Genomic DNA, 23888 nt, shown 5'->3' on the forward strand with positions numbered 1-23888 from the left:
AAAGCAGGCCTGCTACAGGTATGCTCTCTGTGTGCCCACTGGTTCCATCATAGCTCACGGACAGTTTCTACACGTATTTTCTGCTTTGGTTTTCTGGGGCTTGAACCCAGGGTTTCATGTCAGCACATGCTACCCACATTCCTCCTCTTTGTTTTTTGAGGCAGGGTCTTACTTCACACAAGTGGACCTTAAACTCACAGTGCAGCTGGCCTGATTTTGAATGTCCCCTCATCCTCCTGCCTCTACCTCCCAAGAGCCAGGATTACAATGATGCACCATCGTGCCCAGCTATATTCTAATTTTTCAATCTGTTTTCAATGCTGGTTTCTTTGGGGAACCACTTCTTTGTTGGCACAAATTTCTCAGTTCAGTCCCAAATCTCCTAAGTAGCAATACCTGGCAGACCTCCAAAAACACCCCCTCAAAGAAGCTGACGCCCACTAAATGGACTTCTAAAATAACACCTGTAATCCTGAGCATTTACAAGGCTGCAGACCTCCTACAAGGGAGTAAATATGAAAAAGCGTCTGTCGGGAGGGCTTGAGGCCTGTTCAAATGCTAGATCGGTGGATAGAAGCAATTTCCTCAGAAAGCTGAAGGCACCAAAGGTTAGATTTGTTAGCATTTCAGTGTTTGCCAAATTGAGCTACTGTGAAGACCACAGATTCCCTATTTCCCAGCTCCTAGCTACGACTCTGGGTATTGTCACGACTTATGTCCCCTACCCATAGCACGCTGCCAGACCCCCAACTCCTCTCGCGCGCTGGCAAGTACTGTTAAAGCTGCAAGTCTCCGGTTAGAAGGATTGCTGTCCTGAGGTCGAGAGTGGGAGAAGATCCGTAGCTCTGGACCCTGGGGTGAAGGCCGCTGTGACAGTAAGAAAAGTGGACACACAGCTTCACCTGGTCCTCCTCCTTTGGTGGTGGCTGTTAACGGAACCTATCTGGGAGCTGAGCTTATGGTAGGACCACAATAAAGATTTAAGAACCTGTACAGTCGAATTCCGGCGGTAATTGTGAAACCTGACTAGAAAGAACACCAACTGCCACCACCCACTGCCAGTACCGAATTCTCAGGCTGTCAAGGACAGGCGTCTTTGCTTGCGACCCCGCCCCAATCTAGACCACCTGGGATCCCAAGCTCAGAGCGAAAAGGGGACCGAGGCCCCTCTCTATCTTCTCTACCCTGGGAGCAGCTCTCTTGCCTTGGCCCCTCACCCCTGAAAATGTATGCCTGTTCCAGGTTCATCTCCACCCGCTCCTTGGTCAGGAGCACCTCTCAGCGTCTGAGCCGTCCTCTGTCTGCAGTGGAGCTGAACCCACAGACACGGAGAGATGAGGCCCTCAGCAGCTTAGCAGTCCCTCGTCCTTTGACCTCACTCGTCCCTAGCCGCAGCTTCCAAACCAGTGTCATTTCCAGGGACATCGACACAGCCGCCAAGTTCATTGGGGCTGGGGCTGCTACTGTTGGGGTGGCTGGCTCTGGGGCTGGGATTGGAACTGTTTTTGGGAGCCTCATCATTGGTTATGCCAGGAACCCTTCTCTGAAGCAACAGCTCTTCTCCTACGCCATTCTGGGCTTTGCCCTCTCGGAGGCCATAGGGCTCTTTTGTCTAATGGTGGCCTTTCTCATCCTCTTCGCCATGTGACGCAGCTATCTCCACTTCACCTCCCGTAGTTCTTTTGTGTCCCGTCTGCCCTGTATGTTCCTTTTCCTGTACCTCCCCAGGAAGTCTGGGGAAAGTGATTGGCTCAGGGTTTGACAGAGAGAAGACAAATAAATACTGTACTAATAAGAAAAAAAAAAAAAAAAGAAAAGGGGACCGAGAAGGTTTCTGTGGAGGGCAACCTTCGTGACCGCGCTCTCTCTGTTACTCCCCGCAACCACTGAACTCGGGTTACATTTTCCGCACAATGAACTCCACTGGAGGAACAAGACTGGTCGGTAGTCCCTAAGCGCCAACTGGGGGACCACCGACAAAAAAGTGTTATTGGTGCAACCCCGCCCCTTCCGCTAGGCTTGGATCCCGCCCCTTCCTCCGTCCCGACCCCGCCTTTATCCCCCGCGGGCTTTCAATGGCCAGTATCCTGATGTTTTCTGTGCACAACCCTAGATCGAAGTTCCCGCACGTGGGAGGCCGGGCCGGACCTTGAGCGCGATGCCCCGCGCGCGCCGTTGCCGGACTGTGCGCGCTCTGCTGCGCAGCCGGTACCGCGAGGTGTGGCCGCTGGCAACCTTCGTGCGGCGCCTGGGAACTGAGGGCAGGCGACTTGTGCAACCTGGGGATCCAAAGGCCTTCCGCACTTTGGTGGCCCAGTGCCTAGTGTGTGTGCCCTGGGGCTCGCAGCCTCCACCTGCTGACCTTTCCTTCCACCAGGTGGGCCTCCGGGTGGGATCCCCGTGGGTTGGGGGCGGAGAGCCGGGAGTACATCGGACGTGTCAAGACCTCTTCTCCTTACCAGGTGTCATCTCTGAAGGAGCTGGTGGCCAGGGTCGTGCAGAGACTCTGTGAGCGCGGCGAGAGAAACGTGCTGGCTTTTGGCTTCTCGCTGCTTAGCGGGACCCAAGGCGGGGCCCCTGTGGCCTTCACAACCAGCGTGCAAAGCTACTTGCCCAACTCGGTGACTGACACCCTGCGCATCAGTCGTGCATGGATGCTTCTGCTGAGCCGAGTGGGCGACGACCTGCTGGTCTACCTTCTGACCCGCTGTGCGCTCTACCTGCTGGTGCCCCCGACCTGTGCCTACCAGGTTTGCGGCTCACCCCTGTACCAAATCGATAGCCCCACGGATACCTGGCCCTCAGTGCCCCCCAGATACTGGCCCACACGACCCGCGGGCAGAAATTTAACCCATCTTGGATCCACACACCGGGTCAGGAACAGCAGTTACCAGGAAGCATGGAAACCCTTGGCCTTGCCATCTCGAGTCGTGAAGCGGAGTCTGAGCAACACCGATAGAAGTGTGCCTTCATCCAAGAAGGCCAGGTGCAATCTGGCCCTGAGACGGGAGAAGGGACCCGACAAGCAGGCGGTTCCAACCCCATCAGACAAAACACGGGTGCCAAGGCCTGCCCAGTTCCCCGCAGTGCCTACTAGCAGAGCTACCAAGGGAAATTTGTCTTCCAGAGGAAAGGCACCTGGCCTGAGTCTCTCTGGATCAGTGTTCTGTGAGAACAAGTGCAGTTCCACAGACCTGCAGTCACAGCTATGCAAAAATGCCTTTCAGTCCCAACCTTTTACTGAGACCAAACGCTTCCTCTACTCCAGTGGAGGTGGCCCAGAGAAGCTGAACCCCTCATTTCTACTCAACAACCTCCAGCCTAGCTTGAGTGGAGCCAGGAGACTGGTGGAGATCATCTTTCTAGGCTCCAGGCCTCAAACATCAGGACCACAACGCCGGACACGCCGCCTGCCGAGGCGCTACTGGCAGATGCGGCCCCTATTCCAGCAGCTGCTTGTGAACCATGCAAAGTGCTCATATGTCAGACTCCTCAGGTCGCATTGTAGGTTTCGGACAGCAGCCCACCAGGTGGCAGGTGCCTTGAACACCAGCCCACCGCACCTCATTAATTTGCTCCGCCTACACAGCAGTCCCTGGCAGGTATATGGTTTTCTGCGGGCCTGCATCCGAAAGCTGGTGCCTTCAGGTCTCTGGGGTACGAGGCACAACAAGCGCCGCTTCTTGAAGAAAGTGAAGCAATTCATCTCCTTGGGGAAGTACGGCAAACTCTCGCTGCAGGAGCTGATGTGGAAAATGAAAGTGGAGAACTGCCCCTGGCTTCGCAGCAATCCAGGTGAGCAGGGCTGGCCTCTACTGAATGCAGCAGGGGTCCAGAAAAGGGAGACAATGAGTGTCAGGAGTCCGCCGCGGTGCCGTGGCTTTATGCAGTCAGTGGTTGGGTAAGTTCCATCTGATGGCCTCCGACTCCAAGCTCCCTCCGGCCCCGTTTGTGCTAGCCAAGATTCTTGTTCAAGACCTGGGGCAGGTTCTCAGTGCTGGGGACACCGGGGAACAGATGCGCAGGAGGGGTGCATAGTGGATGGAAATACTGGCACCTGGTGAGAAGACGCTCTAGAGAGAGCTCCTACAGGTTATTGGCGATCCCCTTGTGGAACAGTGCCTCGCCAATAACAACGGCAGGTCAGCCCGGGAACCCATTTGTCCTGGTAGGAAGCCAGGCTCCTAAGGTTTAAGGGTTCTCCTGGTTCACCCAGTGAACCAGATGCATGCTTAAGCTTTAACTGTGCAGCTCCTCAGTCCACGAAGGGGAAGGGTGGCTGGGAGACAAATAAAAGAAAGACTTCCCTACAGTGAAGATCCCTGTTCCATCTTATGTGAAGGCGCCCGAGCAAGGAGAACCGGGCCTGCTGTGGGAAGGGGACTGTTTGTGTGACCTCGGAGTTTGTAGAGCCAGGACCCCTGTGGCTTCCCTTGCCTGGTTTAATGTTGAGGTTGGCCCACCTTTGTCTCTTCAGTTTGTTGTTTTCTGTCATCATAGGTTGGGTCTTTGGCTATACACTTCCCTCTGGACGCTGCCTTAGCTGCACCTAGTGCTGCCATAGATGGTAATTTTTCTATCAGTGATTTGAAGGCATTTTCGACCTCCCATTGCTTTTGTTTTTTTTGTTTTATTTTTTTATGTATTTATTACATAGGAATTTTTAAATTCTAAATGTGTGAAATATTTTTTTCACCTTTTTTTTTTTTTTTGGTTTTTTGAGACAGGGTTTCTCTGTGGCTTTGGAGCCTGTCCTGGAACTAGCTGTTGTAGACCAGGCTGGCCTTGAACTCACAGAGATCTGCCTGTCTCTGCCTCCCGAGTGCTGGGATTAAAGGCGTGCGCCACCATCGCCCGGCTTTGTGTGAAATATTTTGAATGTTCCTTTTGAATTGATCTTGAACTCTCGTGTAGAATAGTCTGTGTAATACCAGCTATTTAAAGGTGCTGGAAGCGTGCACTTCTGCACAAGTTCATTGTATTTCTGAGTGCTGAGGTTTTTGTGTTCACTACGTCATATCCACACCCTTTCCAGGCCGTGACAAAGAAGAGGGATGGATACCTCCGTCTCTGACTGGACAAGTAGGCTTATTTTTTCTTGTTCTGGTGGTATTTACATGCAATATTGTTATGTACTAGTTATAAGATTTTATTTATTTATTTGTAGACAAGACTGACCTTGAACTGTTACCCCTCAGGAGTGCAGGCATTAAAGGGTGTGCCACCACACCCAGCAGGATTTTCTATTTTTCTGATTAGCGAATCTGATTGCCAGGATATCTCGTCTCTAGTGATTTTTTTTTCTTTAAATGTGAAGTTTTGTTTTGTTTTGTTTTGTTTTGTGAGATAGGTTTTTGCTAAGTTGCTCAGGCTGCCCTTCCTGCCTCAGCTTCGGGAGAAGTAGGATCTCAGGTGTGTAAACCATGCCCAGTAGCTGAGTTTGTCAACTCAAACTGACTGAACTGAGTTTGCTTTTGGTTTTTCCCTATTATGTCTTTTTTCATCCTTTAAGTTTTGCTTTTAAACATTTCACATTTTTGCAGTTCAAATGGATCTTTTCCATAGCACGCAAGTGAGTTTTTTTAGACATTGCTATACCAGTTGGACAGTGGTCACTTAGCTGGAAAGCTGAACTGGCTGGCTTCCTCTCCTTCAGGAAGAAATGTGCCGGAATGTGCGGCTCCTAGTATTTCCAGTTCGCGTTCATTAGTTTTAAAATGATGTGTGTGTGTGTGGGGGGGGGGGTACTTGTCTGTCTCTGTATCACTTGAATGTCAAGTACCTACAGAAGCCGGAAGAGAGCCCTGCGTTCCCTTGAGCCAGAGTTACAGATGAGAGCCACCATGGGAATGCTGGGAACCAAACCCCAGTTCCCTGAAAAAGCAGCCAGTGTTGCTGTACCCCACCCCACCCCCACGTCTTGCTGTCGGAACAGCTGTAAAGTGCATCTCCTTGCTGCTGCCTGTGTTTTCGTTCTGTTTTACCTTAGAGTGGTAAGAAGTTCTGTGCGCCGTTCGTGGCCAGTGGTCACCTGACATCTGAGCCTTAACTCAGTCGATCTCTGGTCAGCATCTCCAGCAACTTCCTGTGGTAGCCATGTGTGACTCAGTTTCCATCTGGAGTCAATTCTGACTTAGAAGTCATTTGAGTTCAAGCTTTCCTGCTCCACCTGCAACCTTGAGGGCTGTGAGAAATGTCTGAGAGAGCCCATAAGAAAGAGCATTTTTGCCCAGATGAAAGATTACATTATTCTATTAAGATTTAGGCTGGGGTAGGCCAGCTGGAGGCACTCCTCTTAGAGGTTAGAAGCTGCCTGATGAGACACCCCCTCCTCCACTTGAGCTTCCTCTCAAGGACAGTGCAGGGAGGAGGTTAGCAGGTTGTCCTGCACTTTTGCTTGTAATTAGTGTATATGCTGACTGAGAAATAAACTCAGGGCTGGTTGGTATTCACCTTCAGTTCTCCCAGGCTATCCTATGTTTTCTGTCTCTGTGTCTCTCAATCTGCCATTTCCTTTAACCTCACGCCCCCTCCCAGGTAACCCCTGCTGATTGCTGCCAGAGCGGGGCTCCCACAACTTCTTCTGTCTCTGCTGACTTAATTCTGCCTTCAGTCTCTCTACACCCAAGTTAAACATCATTCTTGTTCTTTTGGGGTTTTTTTGTTTTGTTTTGTTTTTTGTTTTTTTGTTTTTTGTTTTTCAAGATAGGGTTTCTTTGTAGCTTTGAAGCCTGTCCTGGAAGTAGCTCTTGTAGACCAGGCTGGCCTCAAACTCACAGAGATCTGCCTGCCTTTGCCTCCCTCGTGTTGGGATTAAAGGCGTGCACCACCACCATCGAGCCAGTCTTGTTTTTTAAGATCACTGCGTATTTAGTCTAACCCTATTTCTAGCGGTTATTTTATGTATAGGTACACTCTGCCCGCCTGGCGCCCTGGAGCAGACCAGATGAGGGCGTCAGATCTCCCGGAACTGGAGTTACAGGAGTTACCTTGTGGTTGCTGGGAACCTCTGCAAGAGCAGTCAGTGCTCTTGACCACTGAGGTGTCTCTCCAGCCCCTGACGTCTTCTTTCTCTGTTCATTCTGTCTCCTATCTTGTGCCTCCTTTGGGATTCTTATTCTTCTTCCCAAGTTTCCTTTATGTTTATCACAGCTGGTAAACCCACCTTTATCCGGATAAAGCAGGCCCCACTGTGTCTGGAGACGTACAGAGTGATCCTCAGAGGCCCTCGGGAGGGACAGCTCTCCTGACCCATGTCCAGTTTGACAGTAAGAGCCGTCTGTTCTCTGAACGGCACTGCTGTCAGTGCGGGGAGTGTGTGACCCAGGATCACAATCACAGCCCCAGCACCCACTGAAGATTGCCTGTGCGTGTGTGTGGAGTCTCAATGTTGACATCAGGTGGCATCTTCATTCACCTGGAGTCAGTATTTCAGATAGTATCCATCTGTCTTCGCCTCCAGAGCGCTGGGATTACAAGTACAGGTCACCACACAATAGAAGTCAGTTTTCACGCCTTTATAGCACGCACTTTTCCAGCTAAGCCACATCCCTAGCCCCTATCTGAAGACATTCTTAGCTTTAGAGTTGGCAGAAGCTAGGGTCTGCTGAGTCCACCCATCACAAAAGATTCACTGGATAGACACAGCAGTGCTAGGTCAGATTCAGAGGTTGCGGGAGGAAAAGATAGCTCAGAGCATTTCTCTCTCAGTCAGCAGTCACACACCTCTAGTCAGCAAGCCTGTAGGGTCCTGCCTCTAGTCAGCAAGCCTGTAGGGTCCTGACACCAACACGGCTTTGTCAGGGAACTTTAGTGTACAACATGCTAAAAAAATAAAAATAAAAATAAAATAAAAAATAAATCACATCCAAAAAACGTTGAACTAATTTATTGATCTATTTTATTAGAACCCAGCATGCCCAGAGCTACACCTCTTGGGCTCATTTTGGGGCTTCAATGCTGGACCTTATGAGTCTGGGCTGAGTCATGAGTATTGAGTATCTACTACTTTCAGGAAACAACTGCATCCCTGCCGCAGAACACCGTACGAGGGAAAGGATCCTGGCCACGTTCCTATTCTGGCTGATGGACACATACGTGGTAGAGCTGCTCAGGTCATTCTTTTACATCACAGAAACTACATTCCAGAAGAACCAGCTCTTCTTCTACCGTAAGAGTGTGTGGAGCAAACTGCAGAGCATTGGAGTGAGGTACCACACCACGTCTCTGTTATCAGTGTCTGCTATTCACAATGGACCTTCAGGGCGTAGACTCCATGTAGTCATGGACTGGGGAGCCTGCTTTCTGGGCTGTTAGATCAAAAGTTGGGTTCGCACCATCTATAGGGTCCCTAAAGAGGGAGGAATTCATACCAAACAGAACAGCTGCCTGTTTGGTTCGTAGGTCAGATGGGTTCACCTTCTGTTCACCCCTGAAGGAGGCACCTATGAGGAGCCTCCTCAGTGGGGAACCTCAAGGGTCCACTCCAAGAGCTGGCAGGGGCTCTGAGTGGCTAAGGTTCTTTGCTTATTGAGCTGGGATTTGCTGTCCAGTCTGAAGAGGCAGAGTAGAGGCCAGGCAAGGCCTGCAGAGAGCAGATTACCACGTTAACCAAGGTTTCTCTGGGTACCTCTGGCTGTTCTGAAGCTTGCTCTGTAGACCAGGCTGGCCTTGAGATCGTCTCCGCCTCCTGAGCACTGGGATTAAAGGTGTGCACCACTACCACCCAGCGCCATGTTTCATGAGGCCCCAAGGTCCAGCCGTAGCTATGTATTACACACCACCCACTGTGCTTGTGGGATCCTTAGCCAGCACACGGCTTCCTGAACACTTTGGCACACACATACCTGGGGCGGGCAGGGGTGTTTTGGGTTTTTTTTTCACACCTGTGTCTAAGCCAGGATATCCATACAGTGCAGCAGATTGCTTCAAAAGTGTCCTGGTCAATGGAACCACCCAAGAAAGGAACACTGAGGGCAGACTGTGGGACCAGACGTCCCAGGTACCAACACAGGCTACATGCCATGTACTCTGCCCAGACAGTTCCGTGGGTTGTCTGATTGTTGAGGGTTGCTATGCTCTGCCCGGACAATCCTGTGGGTTGTTTGGTTGTTGTGGGTTGCTATGATTCTGGATGTAGCCCCATAGCATGGCCAGGTGTCAAATGACCCAAGTTTCTAACCACCCCGATGGAATGTGTCTCTTGCATGTCCCACATGCTCACATCATAACTCCACAATGCTCTCTGTAACAGGCAGCACCTCAAGAGAGTGCAGCTGCAGGAGCTGTCACGAGAGGAGGTCAGGCAATACCAGGAGGCCTGGCCGGTCACGCCCATATACAGACTGCGTTTCATCCCCAAGACCAGTGGTCTCCGGCCCATTGTGAATATGGGTTACAGCATGGGCCCCAGAGTCCTTGACAAAGAGAAACAGGTGAGCGCGCTTGGCTCCTTTACTGCTGGTGCAGCCTGCACTCTGGCTCCGTGAGGGCTCATGAAGTTCTTTGCCCTGCGTAAACAGAAGAGGGAAGACAAAGAACTGGTTGTTCCTGAGTCCAAAAACTCAGCATGTGGGAAGGACCTAGAGAAGGGAGATGACCTCAAGAGCAGAGGACTTGGGACACAAACCTTGGAGGTACCTCAGGGATCCTGCTAAGTAGAGTAGACACTGTTTGGCCTTGATACTAGGGGCCACAGTAACCAGCAGGCAGCTGCCTCCTTCCCCATAGCTGGATATCCGTAAAAGCTCTGACTCCTCCCAGTAGCTGTGTAAGGTATGTGGGGTGACTTTGTCATTGGTAATGCCCCAGAGGATAAAGTGAAGCTATTGAGGCCTCAGCTCCGTGGGGGACCTTTGTGAGTGCCAGCGATCCTGAGCCTGACCCCAGCCCAGAGGACGCGTCTCTGGACCTGCCTTGATAGTGGGTGAGAACAGATTGGGGCAGGCCCAAATGCAGTCAAGTGACTTAGTGGGAGAGGTCTTCTAGGACTCTGGGCTTCAGGAGTCTATTCTAAGAAATCAGGGTGGTCTGAGAGAATCTGTCAAGTCCCTTTCTCATGTGTCTTCTGCACAGGCCCAGGATTTCACCCACCGTCTCAAGACGCTATTCAGCGTGCTCAACTATGAACGGACAAAGCATCCTAACCTCCTGGGGGCTTCTGTCCTGGGCCTGAATGACGTCTACAGGACCTGGCGGACCTTCGTGCTGCGCACACGCACTCTGGGCTGGGCACCCAGGATGTACTTTGTTAAGGTAGGCATTGGTACTCCTGTCTATCACATTTGCTCTCATGGCGTGGCTGTAGGGACGTCCTCGGAGCAGCCAACACTGGGTGACCCTATTGTAGGCTTAAGCTGGTGAGAGTATTGGCCTGTTACCATATGTAGACCAAAGATGCAGGGGCACCCCATTCTTCCGGGATAGCCAGCTCCCAGAACATCCATGAGCTCAATACGCATTCCCTGCACAGTATATTCCAACTCTTCTGGGATGCACCCTGTAGGAGAATCCTATTGGTCGATGGGTCCCATTCAGAGAAGTAGCCAACCAAGGTTGATTCTACCACCAGGACCTGGATGCTGGATGCTGCAGTATCTGGGGTATGCCCCAGGGTCCTTTGTCTGGAATGGGAAATTTGTAGGATGAGCATGGGCAGCTAGGCTGGTACAGGAGCATGGAGTATCTTTCTCCTGCAGGTTTGCTTAAAGGCAGTTAGAACCCAGACACCAAGAGCAGAGCCAGTAGGATCCCTAGGCCTGGACCCAACCATGCTTAATAGTGCTCACGTGTGTTCCGCAGGCAGATGTGACGGGAGCATTTGATGCCATTCCCCAGGACAAGCTCATGGAGGTTGTCGCCAATATGATCAGACACCCAGAGAACATGTACTGTGTCCGCCAGTATGCAGTGGTTCAAAGAAATCGCCAAGGCCAAGTCCATAAGTCCTTCAGGAGAGAGGTAACATCATAGTGAACTCTTATCTATGCTGAGAGCATGATGGTGGCACGGGCCTTCTCATACCATAGATATCTGGAATCTGTCAGTAACACAGCTGAGGCTGTGATAGGTTCGCATTTCTGGCAAGTTCATACGATGACGTGTCTATGGTTTGGGTGTCCATGGCGCCAACGATCATTTGTCTGACCCCATCCTGCCTCCCTCTATGGGACTCCCAGTGGAGCTTCCCCTTCCAGGAGCTATCTGCAGCTATCCTCCCTTGCTCTGGAACAGCTTGTTGATTTGTACATCCAATGTCCTTTTCAGTAACAGGTGGGGTCTGCAGGTTTAAAGGGGGAGGAATTAGCACAGAGTTTTGGTTTGGAAGAGGCGCAAGGTGGCTTCCTTCCCCTGTATGTAGGACACACAAGACTCACAGGCAAACGTTTAACTCTACGTGTGTGGTATGTGCAATGGCCGTGAGCTTCTGCACCAAGGGCATATTTGTAATCACTACACCCAACTGATCCCTTCCCTGCTCTGGCCAGAGCAACCATTATGGTGCCTCTGTAGAGGTTACAGGACAATGTGTAGGAGCTAATTTTCCACTATGTGGATCTGGGAATAGAACTTAAGTCACTAGGTTTGGTGGTAGGTGTCTTCACTTACTAAGCCATTGCACCAACCCCAAGTAAATACCTGAAGTTACATATTTCTCTCTGAGAGCCCTCAGTAGTGCCGTACACATTCTGGCGTTTTGCCAGTTCGTTATTCAGTTCAAATCTTTTTTGTTTATTAATTGCAATTTTTGATAACCTCTTGGTTCTTTAGAAGCATGTTACTTAATTATTTTGGAAATGCAGACATTTTCTATATATCTTGCTATTCTTTCCTAGGTTAGTTCTTGTACTTTAACTACTCTGGGTGGCTTTTCTCCTGGCACTACAGCAAACCCACTTGGCACATGGGCTTCTTGTTTATTTTGTGCTATTGTATGTTAAATGTGCATAATAATGGGTTTCATTATGACAACTTTATATGTGTATATAATGCATTTTGACCATATTCACACATGCAACCTAACATGGGAAGTTTTAAGATTCAACACCAATGTGCAGTCTCAACATACGAGAGTATGAAACAGAAGTATGACAAGTTTGAGGACAGCCAAGGTTACTTAGAGACTCCAGTGTTCCCGTCTCCGATGCTTCACCCCTGGCAGGCTTGGAATTGTCCCTGTGCTGTCTGTAGATGGTGCTGTATTCCTCCAGTGACATCCTGTCTGGAGACATGGGCCTTGGTGACCACTGGATAAAAAGCAGGCGTCCTAGAGAGTCTATTGCAGGAAATGTCATCTCCTCCCTATTCCTGACAGCTCTTCCTCCTGTCTGCACACTGCCTCTGTGGAGAAGTCTGGGTGCTGCTTGTGTTGTGATTGTCAGTAACTACAGCATTATGGGGGTATCTGCCCTGTGGAAAGCTGACTGTGGTCAAACCTGCTGTTTCTGTGACTCTTCCTGCTGGGATGCTAGATTCTCTCTTTTCCTTACAAGACTCTACGATGGAGTGACCCTACATACATTGTTGTATTGTTCAACTGTACTGAGCCTGTCCCGGCCAGAAAACCATGTCCCCTCTGGTTCCCCTCAAGTATTGACTTCTTTGCTGCAGGTTTCTGCCATGTCTGACTTCCAGCCATACATGGACAAGTTCGTGACACATCTGCAGGAGTCAGATGCCAGCGCACTGAGGAACTCAGTTGTCATTGAGCAGGTCCTCAGGCTTCCCACTCGTGGGCCACACCTGGTAGGGCTTTTCCTACTTTGCTGTTTGTTTCAGTGCAGGAATGTGACCAACATGCTCCTTGGTGGAGAGTTCCCATGACCAAGGCCACTCTTCCTGGTGGCAGTCCCATGACATGACCAAGGCCCCCCAGTAGCTGCTAAGGTGGGCATGCTAAGACTCTTGCTTTAAAGTGTCCTTTCTACCCTTCTGTCCCCCATAATCCAGCTGACTCATTAGTGAGCTGGTAAAAATATCTCCTCCCTCAGTTTTGACCTTGAGACCATAAGACAGTTCACCTGCTTTGGGTGGACAAGTTGGCCTTGTTCTGTGGTCCTCGTCTTGGTCCATTGTGTCAGAAGCAGTGTTTCCCAATGCCACACACAGGAGATCTCTTCCCACAAGTTGGTGGTTCTTAAAGAACCTTCTTTGTACATACTCCACCTTTGGAGCAGCCACGCTCACTGAGTGCTTTGGATGGTTTTCTTTTGGCTCCTCGGGGTACTGGGTGAGCTGCGAGTTTCCAGACCTAGTGCTGTAAGGACATACGAGGTTACATCACTGCTCTGTAAGTTACGTACCCCCGTCACCTTGAGTCAGATTCAGCCTAGTCATACAGGGACACTTGGCCCTGCCCCCACCCCACTTTACCCTGAATGCTCAGTCTTGAAGGGGCATCTGGTAGCAACCTGCTGCAATATTCCGCATGCTCACACCCGTCCGTCTACCTGTGTCTGGTTTTCTAGAACTTCTCTCTGAATGAGACCGACCGCAACCTGTTCGACTTCTTCCAGCACTTTGTGCGTGACAGCATCATGAAGATTGGCGGCAGGTGGGCACAGGCATGGGGCAAGTGGGCAGAGGCTGGGCTGGTAAAGGTAGGTAGAGGCCATCCTGACTGCTGAGAAGGGTGCCCGCTAACTGGCTACAGTTTATCTGACCGGCTGCCTCCACCTCATTCCTTCCTCCCCACTTCCCTTTGTAGAATTTTCTTGCCCTCTGCTGGCTGGGCCACAGGGCTGCCTACCCATAAGGCCTTGGGAGCTCCTGGCTAAGCTTGGCCCCATTGAAGTTAAAAATTTTGTATGCTTGTAGCTCCTGTTGTCATTTTGACAAAGTGGCAGGGGCACCTCACCTGTGCTGCCAGGTGCAGGACATGTGTAGCATCAACAAAGAGAATGCAGTGTCCGTGGCTGGGTCCCCCTGAGACTCCCGTGAGACTGGCTCTGCTGGAGCTGCCTAACAAATCATCAGCCCGCAAAGACCTGCCTTGTGTGTCTGGATTAGATGTGAGGTTGAGTGTTTGAGCATTTGCTTGGACCTTCTGCACCCAAAGCTCCTTTTTACTGGACTCATAGGAGCACACGGTGAGTGCCAGTCAGAATGGGATTCCAGGCTCACACCCTGGTCTATTAGAGATGATGTCAGGTAGGAGAAGAAATGTCTGATCATCAGAAGTCACGATATGTATTAGGATGTGATTGGAAATGTTAAATGTGCATACTAGGAGACCACAAGCTGCAACTGGGTGTATTTTCACAAACACAACAAAGGGTGCTCCTGAGTCCTGATAGATACTGAGCACAGGTTTGTGAGTCTGTCCACGTGGTAGGTAACTTAGTCCTCGTGTGGGTCAGCCTGATAAACTGAACAGTCAGATCTGTGTGCGCTGTGCTGGAGAGCTTCCTGACAGTTACTCCAGCAGAGGGGACTGAGCCAGTTCTAGGGGTTAAAGGTCAGCTCATCCCAACTCTTCTCACATACGGGTTCCCTTGGTGAGTTTCCTGTCCTGATCATGTGAAGGCACCCACCCCTGCCAGAACCCACATGTATGTTTGATTGAAGGGTGCCATTATGTGTTCTGTGAAGAAATGGTTACCCCTGGAATGTTCCTGCAGTAACAACCTGTTACTAATTGTCTCAGATACATATTCAGTTCAAGAGCCTGATTGCTTATCATTCTTGTTAAAAATTTAAAACTTGAGAAAAGCCTGGATTCAGTGAATGGGGATGTAGTCCCCACCACCCAGGTTATAATAAGAGTGGGGGATGGGAGAGATAAGGGCAGTACTTAATTTGGTGTCCTTTTAGGTCTGACAGTAGTAGATAATACTGTTTTTATGTAGTCTTTGAGCATGTCTCCAGAAGGGTGTCTGTGTATGTTCATGTATGTCTGCGTCCATATTTACACATGGGGATTTGTCAAACGTGAGCATAAGCCCACACGGCTGCTGCTTCTGACCTTAACCACCCCCCTCCCAGGTGCTATGTCCAGTGCCAGGGCATCCCCCAGGGCTCCAGCCTGTCCACCCTGCTCTTCAGCCTGTGTTTCGGAGACATGGAGAACAAGCTTTTTGCGGAGGTGCAGCAGGACGGGTAAATGCTTCCTTTTACCCCTCCAAGGGTCCGGGTCATGAGTTGACATAGCTGTACATGTCGTGTTTACAGCTCACTGGGTGGGTGCTACAGTTCGTGTCCAAGATGTAAAGGCAATTGCCGAAAAGCTGTGACATGCCCCAGGGCTATTTCTGTCAGGAAGACAATAAAGCTGTTTTATCACTTTGTTTTGTCTTTGTGCGTTCCCATATTTAAAGTGTTTTAGGTTGGATCCTTTACAGGTGGATTCTATGTAAAGCCTGTCAATATGTCTCATTTTAGGCTGCTTTTACGCTTTGTGGATGACTTTCTATTGGTGACACCCCACCTGGTCCAGGCAAAAGCCTTCCTCAGGTAGGGACCGTCATGCCCAGGTTTCTGCTGTTATTATCACGGTGAGTGTGTGGCTGAGGCAGCACATTTAACTGGTCTGTAATTCCGCTTGCCTGGAGCTCGTGTTGTCACCAAGACCTGGTGTCACCTCTACTGAGTGGCAGGGACATCTTACCTATGCAGCCAGGCACGGGACACCTGCAGCACCAAGGAAGACAGTATGGCACCCATGGCTGGTCCAGCTTGGTCTCACCGAGGACGCAGTGTGGTGAGGGACCAGGCTAATGCCAGTGTTTGGAAAGTCTTCAGATGAGACAACAGACAGTAACTCCCATGCCCCCCCCCCCAACTGAGCCCACAGAAGGGCTGTTTGCAGAGGCCTGAGGCACTAAGCCCTTCTGGGAGATGTGACCACAGCTGTCTTGGTTAGGCTTTCTGTTGCCATGAAGAGACACCATGACCACAGCAACTCTTTTTTATTAATTTAATTGTTTTTATTTATTTTACATACCAGCCATTTCTCCCTCCCTTCTTTCCTCCGGTCCTCTTTCTCATCTACCCTCCCCCCATCCAGTCCTCCATCTGCATTTGGAAAGGGAACAGGCCTCACCATGGTCCTGCACAAAGCCTGGCGCATCAGGTTGAAACAGGACCAGGTAATCCAGCATGGGGAACAAGTTAGCAAAAACCAGCTAAGTGCCAGGGAGAGGTCCTGCTCTCACTGTTAGAAGCCTTCCTAAGAGACCAACCTACACGGTTGTCACACACATGCAGAGGGCCTAGGTCAGACCCATTGTAGGCTCCCAGACTCACAACAGCAAGTCTTATGAGGCCGGTTTACAGTTTCAGGGGTTTAGTCCATTATCATCATGGTGAAAACATGGCAATCAGACGTGGTGCTGGAGATGTAGCTGAGAGTTCTGCATCTGGATCTGCAGGCAACAGGAAGTAAACTGTACCACAGTAGGCACAGCTTGAGAATAGGAGACCTCAAAGCCTGGCTCCAGTGACAGCTTCCTCCAACAAGGCCACACCTCCTAATAGTGCCACTCCCTATGGGCCAAGCATCAAACACATGAGGGCCATACCTATTCAAACCACCACAACAGCCATTCCTGACAACTTTTTGTTTTGTTTTGTTTTTTCAAGACAGGGTTTCTCTGTAGCTTTGGAGCCTGTAGATACCTCAAAGTAGCAACAAGAAAGCAGGCTTTTGGGGTCATAGGGAGAAGATGCCTTGCTACGTGGATGCTAAGATATGACCATCAGAGAGTCATGTGATTCTTCCTACCTGTTTGATGCCCGCCTATTTTGTTCTGAGCTGGCCCTATTGTTCTATTTCTTACACAGAAGACAGGAGCTAGGCTACATTTCCAGAGCAAGACTGTGCCTGACGTTCCATTAGGGTACCCTCAAGGACCCGCTCTCTCTGGTCCCAGAACACCTATGTTCCCTCTCTTACCAGGGCCCTGGTCCACGGCATTCCTGAGTATGGCTGCACCATAAACTTACAGAAGACAATGGTGAACTTCCCCATGGAGACTGGTACCCTGGACAGTGCAGCTCCACACCAGCTGCCTGCTTGCTGCCTGTTTCCCTGGTGTGGCTTACTGCTGGACACGCAGACTCTGGAGGTGTTGTGTGACTACACCAGGTAAGCACACCTGGCCACGTTGAGGAGCCATGATCTCATGGGGGCAGGGGATGCTGTGGGTGCTCCGTTCTGTCTCCTGTTGAGGAGCCATGAGCTCATGGGGGCAGGGGATGCTGTGGGTGCTCCGTTCTGTCTCCTGTTGAGGAGCCATGAGCTCATGGGGGCAGTGGATGCTGTGGGGTTCTCCACATTGTTTCCTGCTTCTGGACACAAGTAACCACGAGGCCTGAAGTGATAGAGGCCGTAAGGTGTTCCCTTTCTGCCTGGAGATGGACAGGGCAATGTGAGAACATCTTCAGCCTTGTCTCAAGTCTCCTAGAGACCATGGAGTTCCTTCTCTGTAGGAGGTATAAGGTGCTTGTGGGAGGAGGTGCTTGGTCTCCACCTACCAGGAGCTCACAACCCAGCTTTAGTGTAGATATGACAGATTTGAGATGGAAATAGGTGAAATTATCCGGACTTCTTCTTTTATGAGTGAAAGTATGAGGATTGTGGCAGGAGACGGACAAGGCTGTCATCGTGTTGACAGCTGTCCTGAGCTCGAATCCAAACTCTCCTGTCTCCATAGCACTCTTTGGAAGTTCACACCGTAAGGGAAGAGTTGGGTGCAGATAAGCCATCTGTGCAGGTGCCCATATCTGCTGCGCACAGGCCTGGGCTCCTCAGTGTCATGAGTAATGGGTAAAGCAATCAAAACAGCATCTCCCTTCTGAACATACTGCTAAAAGCAGAGAAAGCACACCCTTTTGGGAATCCAGGCTGGCCCTGGACAGCGGGAATCAGAGACGACTCTGACACATAGACCAGGGCAGCTGTGAGCTCACCAATGAGGCTGCAGTTTGGGTGTGCTCAGCTGAGCTGAGGATCCTTCCGTCTGAGCCAGGGACAACGTGTCTAGAGGTCAGCCAGAGTGACTAGCAACACCCTAAGGGAAAACATACTGGTAGGAACTTCTTCTCCCCAAACCATAGCTCACATGTGAAGCGTGAAGAGAATCAACAGAACGCTGCAATGTAGAACACAGCCATGTAGGTGTGTCCCCAGAATTGTGCAGTGGATCTTAGGATCTGTGAGGGAATTGGTGCAAGACCCCCGTGGATAATAGTCTATGCTGCTTAAGCCCTCATAAAGTGATTTAGTGTGTGCTCAGACTCTACACATGTTCACCCACGCTTTGATTCAGTCAGGCTAAGGCAGCATCTCCAGAAAGTGGCACTCGATGGTACTGTGGTCTTTAGAACATGCATTCATTTTCCCTAGCAATTTTACATCTTTGTGTCTCTCCTAAAAAAAAAAAAAAATCGGAGACTACCAAAGATTTGACTTGAACCTTTACGATGGCGAGGCTGGTTTGTCTTGCCCTTTGACCTAAGCAGTGGCACAGAAGATGCTTTGGAACACAAGCAGCAGCCTTCTTCTGCTGTAGAGACCACATTTTCAAACAGTATTTAATGGCAGAAACCCCATTTCAACATCAAAGGGTTCAAAAGTCTGTGTAGATGTAGCAATACTTCATTTGTATTTTAATAAATAAAACTTGCCTGAAGTTCAGAGAGTGAAACAGCCACACCGCCCAGCCGCACAGACCAGGCAGTGGTGACACACACCTTTAACCCCGGGAGCCACACTAGTTTGCCATAGAAGCCAAGTGATAGTGGTGCACGCCTTTAATCCCAGCACTAGAGAGGAATACAAAATGGGAGGAGACCACTCTCATACACAGTCTCAGTCTGAGATTACTGGAGGCAGGATCACCATTTCATACTGAAGTAGAGGTAAGAGCCAGTGGCTGGCTGTTCTGCTTTTCTGACCTTCAGGTTGAACCCCAGTTTCTGCCTCTGGGTTCTTTTATTAATTGTGCTGCCCATAGAAGGTATGAGTAGGACTGGGGAGGTAACTTGCATTAAGAGTATCTCTGTGTAAGAATGAGGATCTCAGCTCAGAACCCCGAAACCCACATAAAAAGCCATGGTGGTTACAGGCACCTGTATCCCCAACACTGTAGGTGCAGATGGGAAAAGCTGGTCACAGTGGCTTGCTGGTTGTCAGGCTACCTCCAGATTCAGTGAGAGATCTTGTTTCAAGGAAATAACATGGGATTTGGAAGAGCAGAACACCCCTTCCTCTGGCCTCCATCTGCATGTACAGGCATACACTCAAATGCGTAAAAACAAAAATCTTTTTTTTAAATATTTATTTATTTCTTATGTATACAATATTCTGTCTGTATGCCTGAAGGCCAGAAGAGGGCGCCAAACCTCTTTACAGATGGTTGTGAGCCACCATGTGGTTGCTGGGAATTGAACTCAGGACCTTTGGAAGAGCAGGCAATGCTCTTAACCACTGAGCCATCTCTCCAGCCCCAACAAAAATCTTTTAAAGAAGCTTAACAGAAGTAACCGTGCCTGCCTGTTACCAGTATACATCTCTGAGAATGACACAAGGTCTTTGGATGGCAAGAAGGGACCACCCCTTGCCTTCTGTCCTATATGCGCCATCTTGTAATTTTATTTTCCAAGGTGGCCAAGAAGCACCCTGCAGTCTGCAAGTGGTTTGACACTATCGTAGGCATTTCCTTACTGTTTGCTGCCGCCGAGGTCTGGCTGAAGGCAGTGTTCTGCTTCCTTCACAGCCCTGTACTGGGAAGGTGCTCTGTCAGACTGAGCAACTTCAAGAAGCACAGGGTTTTGTGATTTCCTGTATGATTTGTTTCCTTCTAAACCATGGGTTTTTGACGGCTCTTATTTGCCTCTGATGAGCAAAGATGTCTGGTGATGCTAAGCTTGGATAAAACGGATGTTGTTCACTAGATCTGGCTAGGTTTGGTTGTCCAGGGCTTCATGTGGTGCTGTGAGCATGTACCAAGAGCTGGAATGTGTTCCCTGTGTGAAGGTCCATCCCTGTCACAGCCCTCAGTGTGTAGCAGAGAGGGACAGGGGGTGGAAGGGCATCAGTGCTGGTCTCTCAGAAGAGGGGTTGATGTGGGAGTCACACAGGCAGGATATCTTTGTGCTGCAGTTACGCCCAGACCTCAATTAAGACCAGCCTCACCTTCCAGCGCACCTTCAAGCCCGGGAGGAACATGCGGCACAAGCTCTTAGCTGTTTTGCAGCTGAAGTGTCACAGTCTGTTTCTAGACTTGCAGGTAAGCAGATGGGCAGCCATGTCATCTGTGGATCCCTTGTGCAGGTCCTGTTCTTTGTGTGGAGGCACGTGCAGGGAGAGGTGTGTGTCGAGGGTAACCGTGCATGTGTGTGCGTGCTCACGCGTGCCTGTGTGTGTGTGTGTGTGTGTGTGTGTGTGTGTGTGTGTGAAGAGCACGTGGACATCTGTATGTCCCCTGAGCATCTACCCTGCTCATCTCTATCACTTGACAATACTACCATCAGTACACACACAGAGAGGATTTTTTGGATCCTGGCCTTGACCTTGGACTCTCACATTGCTGCTGAGTTCTCTGTTTGGAAGGGGCCGCTGTGGTAAGCTTTGGCCCCTGCTCCCTCCTGCTTCCTCCCCTGGCTGGATTTCCTGGGTTCCTCACACAGGAAGTGTTCATTTGTGATCTGAGGGACGTTGCTGATATTTCTCTTTCTCTTGGGACTCCAGGTGAACAGCCTGCAGACAGTCTGCATCAATGTTTACAAGATCTTCCTGCTGCAGGCCTACAGGTGAGTCATGGGTCTTTGCCACCACTAGAGGGAGCCACAGACCAGAAATGCCAGCCATGCTGTCTGCTGGGGCTTTCAAGTTTAAGTTAGAGCTGGCTAGTTGCTCCCCAGATTGGGTGGCATACTAACATGGGGTCAGGAAAAAGCAGCGCTCAGCCGAGTCTCTACACAGCTCTGTATTTGTCAGATGAGAACCTCTTCTGGTCTCCCTGTACCGGAACCTATGTGACCTTAGGTGCTGATCAGAGCCTGTGACTAACAGGCTTGAAACAGGAGGGGAAGCTGGGGTAAAGAGCCCCCCAAGAAAGCACCCCAGAAGGCATAGGATGGGAAAGAGAAGCAGGGGGATCCAGAGCTCCAGAAACCAGAGAATCAGATCTATTGCTGAGTGTCCCCAGTCTTGCATGACAAGGCATGACAAGGACATAGCCTAAAGCAGCCATGGTTTGTTCTTCTGCAATAGTCTTGTCCTTGGTTGGTCCTGAGACCTGGGACTGGTGGCCGATCAGTGGAATCCATTCCCAGGTTTCAAGTAGTGAAATGTCCTCACCTAAGTCAGGTTTGTTAGGCCAGACCACATGGCATCCTCTACCTAACCACAGCTTTCTTCTGAAGTCTCCAGTACAGGTGGGATTGGCTTCCTGTGACTCATGAAAGGAGGGCTGCTGCATGGGTTGTAGCAGAGGCCAGAGTTCTGCCTGGAGTTGACAGATGGCCACACCAACCACAGGCCAGATTTATGCCACTGTGGGTCTGGCCTCCTCCTAAGTAACCTCCCGGGTCACTGGAGCTGAGTGTAGGAAAAAACTTGTGCTGTGGAACACTGAGCACAATTTCAAAGTCAAGCAATTTACCCTTGCTGTGATGTGAGGTGACATGCATGAGGCACCTGGGAAGAGACTAGTTATATGACGGTATACCCGTATGAAGACGTGTGCACACACACACATGCTGAGTGTTCATACGTAGTTCATCTGTACATGGTTCTGTGCATGTGGTGCACATAAATGTGTGTGTGCAGTTCACATGTATGCACAGACAAGAGCTCATTCATGTGTACACGCATGTACATACTCACCAAGGGCCCTTCCCTGCCATTGTGGCTCCTTCCCAGGTTCCATGCATGCGTGCTTCAGCTTCCCTTTGACCAGCATGTTAGGAAGAACCCCGCATTCTTTCTGGGCATCATCGCCAGCTCAGCATCCTGCTGCTACTCTGTCCTGAAGGTCAAGAATGCAGGTGCGTGGATAGACCAGGGCCAGCATTCTTGTGCAGGGGCTGGATATCCTGCCCTCACTCGGGCGCTAGTGTTGCTGATCATCGTTCCTGGGTCTAGCAGGTCAGAAGGGTGTGGAGAGCCTATCGGAGGGCGTGAGGGTCTGTGGCCCATGGTTCTTGACCCTCCGTCTGCTCCCCCAGGAGCGACACTAGGGGCCAAGGGAGCCTCTGGCTTATTTCCTCTTGAAGCTGCACGTTGGCTCTGCTACCAAGCCTTCCTGATCAAGCTGGCTGGTCATTCTGCTGTCTACAGGTGTCTCCTGGGACCTCTCAGGGCCGGTAAGTGAGGTCCTCCAAATGACCCCCAAATCTACCCTTGAACACCGAGTGCCTAGTTGAACCCAAAGGCAGACTGTAGATGCCAAGCCCGTCTCCATTTGCCAGGGGAGGAGCCTGCTGGGGCAGCCCTGGGCGAGGGGGGGGGGGAGAGTGAAGCTGGGCTTCTAGACCACATCTTCCTACTTTTGCCTGCCTGCTCCCTCTGTTCTGACTCTGCCTCTTACCCCCCTAGAGGCCCATGGGATGACATGTTTCACTCTCAGGAACCTTCTGTTCCCTACGTGGTCCCCTCACCCCCTCCTCTGCTCTGCTGCTTTCTAGATGCAGGGAGGGATGCTGAGGTTTCTGTGGTGCATCTGTTTCCATACTGCCACTCTTGTAGTCCTTGTGTGCCCAGTGTAGCGGTGGTGCTGTGTTCCTGGGTGGGACACGTGGCCAGGACTTGACCCAGGTAGGCTAAGGGACTACCTCACCTCTTTGGAAAGAAATTCAAACACGTCCTCTGTTGCAGCCCAGAAACAGCTGTGCCAGAAGCTCCCTGCAGCGACAATGGCTATCCTCAAGGCCGCAGCTGACCCAGCCCTAAGCACAGACTTTGAGACCATTTTGGACTAAGTCCGCTTCCTTCAGCTGGATGAACATGGGCACTTTCGCCTCTCCTCTTATGGATTCACGTCACAAGAGGGACTGGCCTGTTGTGTGGGAGGAGAGAGTCACTTGTTGGTTCCCGGTGGCTTAGCCCCTAAATAAGCATGTAGAGACTGTATTAATTAAATCACTACTTGACCCATTAGCTCTAGCTTCTTATTAGCTAACTCTTACATATGAATTACATATTAATTTAACCCATTTCTATTAATCTATGTATGGCCACATGGCTGTGGCTTACCAGCTAAAGTTCTGGTGTCTGTCTCCAGCGGGGCTCCATGGTTTCTCTCTCACTCTGACTTTTTTTCTCCCAGCATTCAGATGAGTTTTCCCTGCCTACCTCTATTCCCTGCGCAGGCCCAAGACAGTTTTTTATTAACCAATGGTGTTCGCAGCATACAGAGGGGAGTCCCACATTACTGTTGTGAGGCTAGGTTGCCCTCCCAAAGATCTGTGTCATGATGGTAGTATGGGAGTTTGTCCTTGTTTCTCTGGTGGACTTGATTTCCTTCCTGATGCCCTCCAGGAAGCAGATCCCACCCTTTTTAGTGGCAGGGATCCCCCAGCTACCAACATCAAAAGGAGGTAGAAGGTGCATGGGTGCGCTGGGACGATGTGGACAGATGTGAGGTGCTGGACCTGATGTCTTTTTATATCTAACCATGGAGCCTTTCCCAATGGAGTCAGAGTGTCTCAGAGAGGAAGACACGGCTTTGAGCCAATAACCTAAATTGCAGCCTAAATATATTCCAAATTCAAGTGACTGCATGTTTAGTTACTTTTCTATTGCTGTGATAAAACACCATGACCAAGGCAACTTATATAAGCAAGGTTTTTGGTTTTTGGTTTTAACTGGAGCAGTAGTTGAGAGTTTACATATTGACCCAAAGCATAAGGCAAAGAGAACTAACTGGGAGATGGTAGGGGTCTTT

At 50.3% G+C, this 23888-nt stretch overlaps 2 protein-coding genes across 4 annotated transcripts; both read left to right on the forward strand.

Annotated features, from left to right (window-relative positions):
- Positions 1-1200: 1200 nt before the first annotated feature.
- LOC121433699 (ATP synthase F(0) complex subunit C2, mitochondrial-like) lies at positions 1201-1795 on the forward strand. Its single transcript, XM_041632208.1, has one exon. The coding sequence runs from the start codon at positions 1226-1228 to the stop codon at positions 1646-1648; it is 423 nt and encodes a 140-aa protein (XP_041488142.1). The 5' UTR covers positions 1201-1225; the 3' UTR covers positions 1649-1795.
- A 290-nt stretch (positions 1796-2085) lies between these two features.
- Tert (telomerase reverse transcriptase) lies at positions 2086-23184 on the forward strand. 3 transcript variants are annotated; one of them, XM_041632147.1, is made up of 16 exons: positions 2086-2377; positions 2463-3795; positions 8015-8210; positions 9254-9434; positions 10075-10254; positions 10801-10959; positions 12610-12744; positions 13467-13552; positions 14983-15096; positions 15379-15450; positions 16895-17083; positions 20102-20228; positions 20690-20751; positions 21866-21990; positions 22171-22308; positions 22820-23184. In XM_041632147.1, exons 1-16 carry the CDS (start codon positions 2159-2161, stop codon positions 22921-22923), a joined length of 3420 nt encoding a protein of 1139 aa, XP_041488081.1. In that variant the 5' UTR covers positions 2086-2158; the 3' UTR covers positions 22924-23184. The 3 variants fall into 3 exon arrangements, 2 of the variants coding, with proteins under 2 accessions (XP_041488081.1, XP_041488082.1); XM_041632148.1 differs by having other exon boundaries at positions 2478-3795; XR_005972341.1 differs by lacking the exons at positions 22171-22308; positions 22820-23184 and having other exon boundaries at positions 20142-20228; positions 21866-21944.
- The last annotated feature ends 704 nt before the right edge of the window (positions 23185-23888 follow it).

This window comes from Microtus oregoni, unplaced genomic scaffold, assembly GCF_018167655.1.
Source record: "Microtus oregoni isolate MIOR12 unplaced genomic scaffold, Mior012 000040F_ref0000088, whole genome shotgun sequence".
Classification (NCBI taxonomy): Eukaryota; Metazoa; Chordata; class Mammalia; order Rodentia; family Cricetidae; genus Microtus; species Microtus oregoni.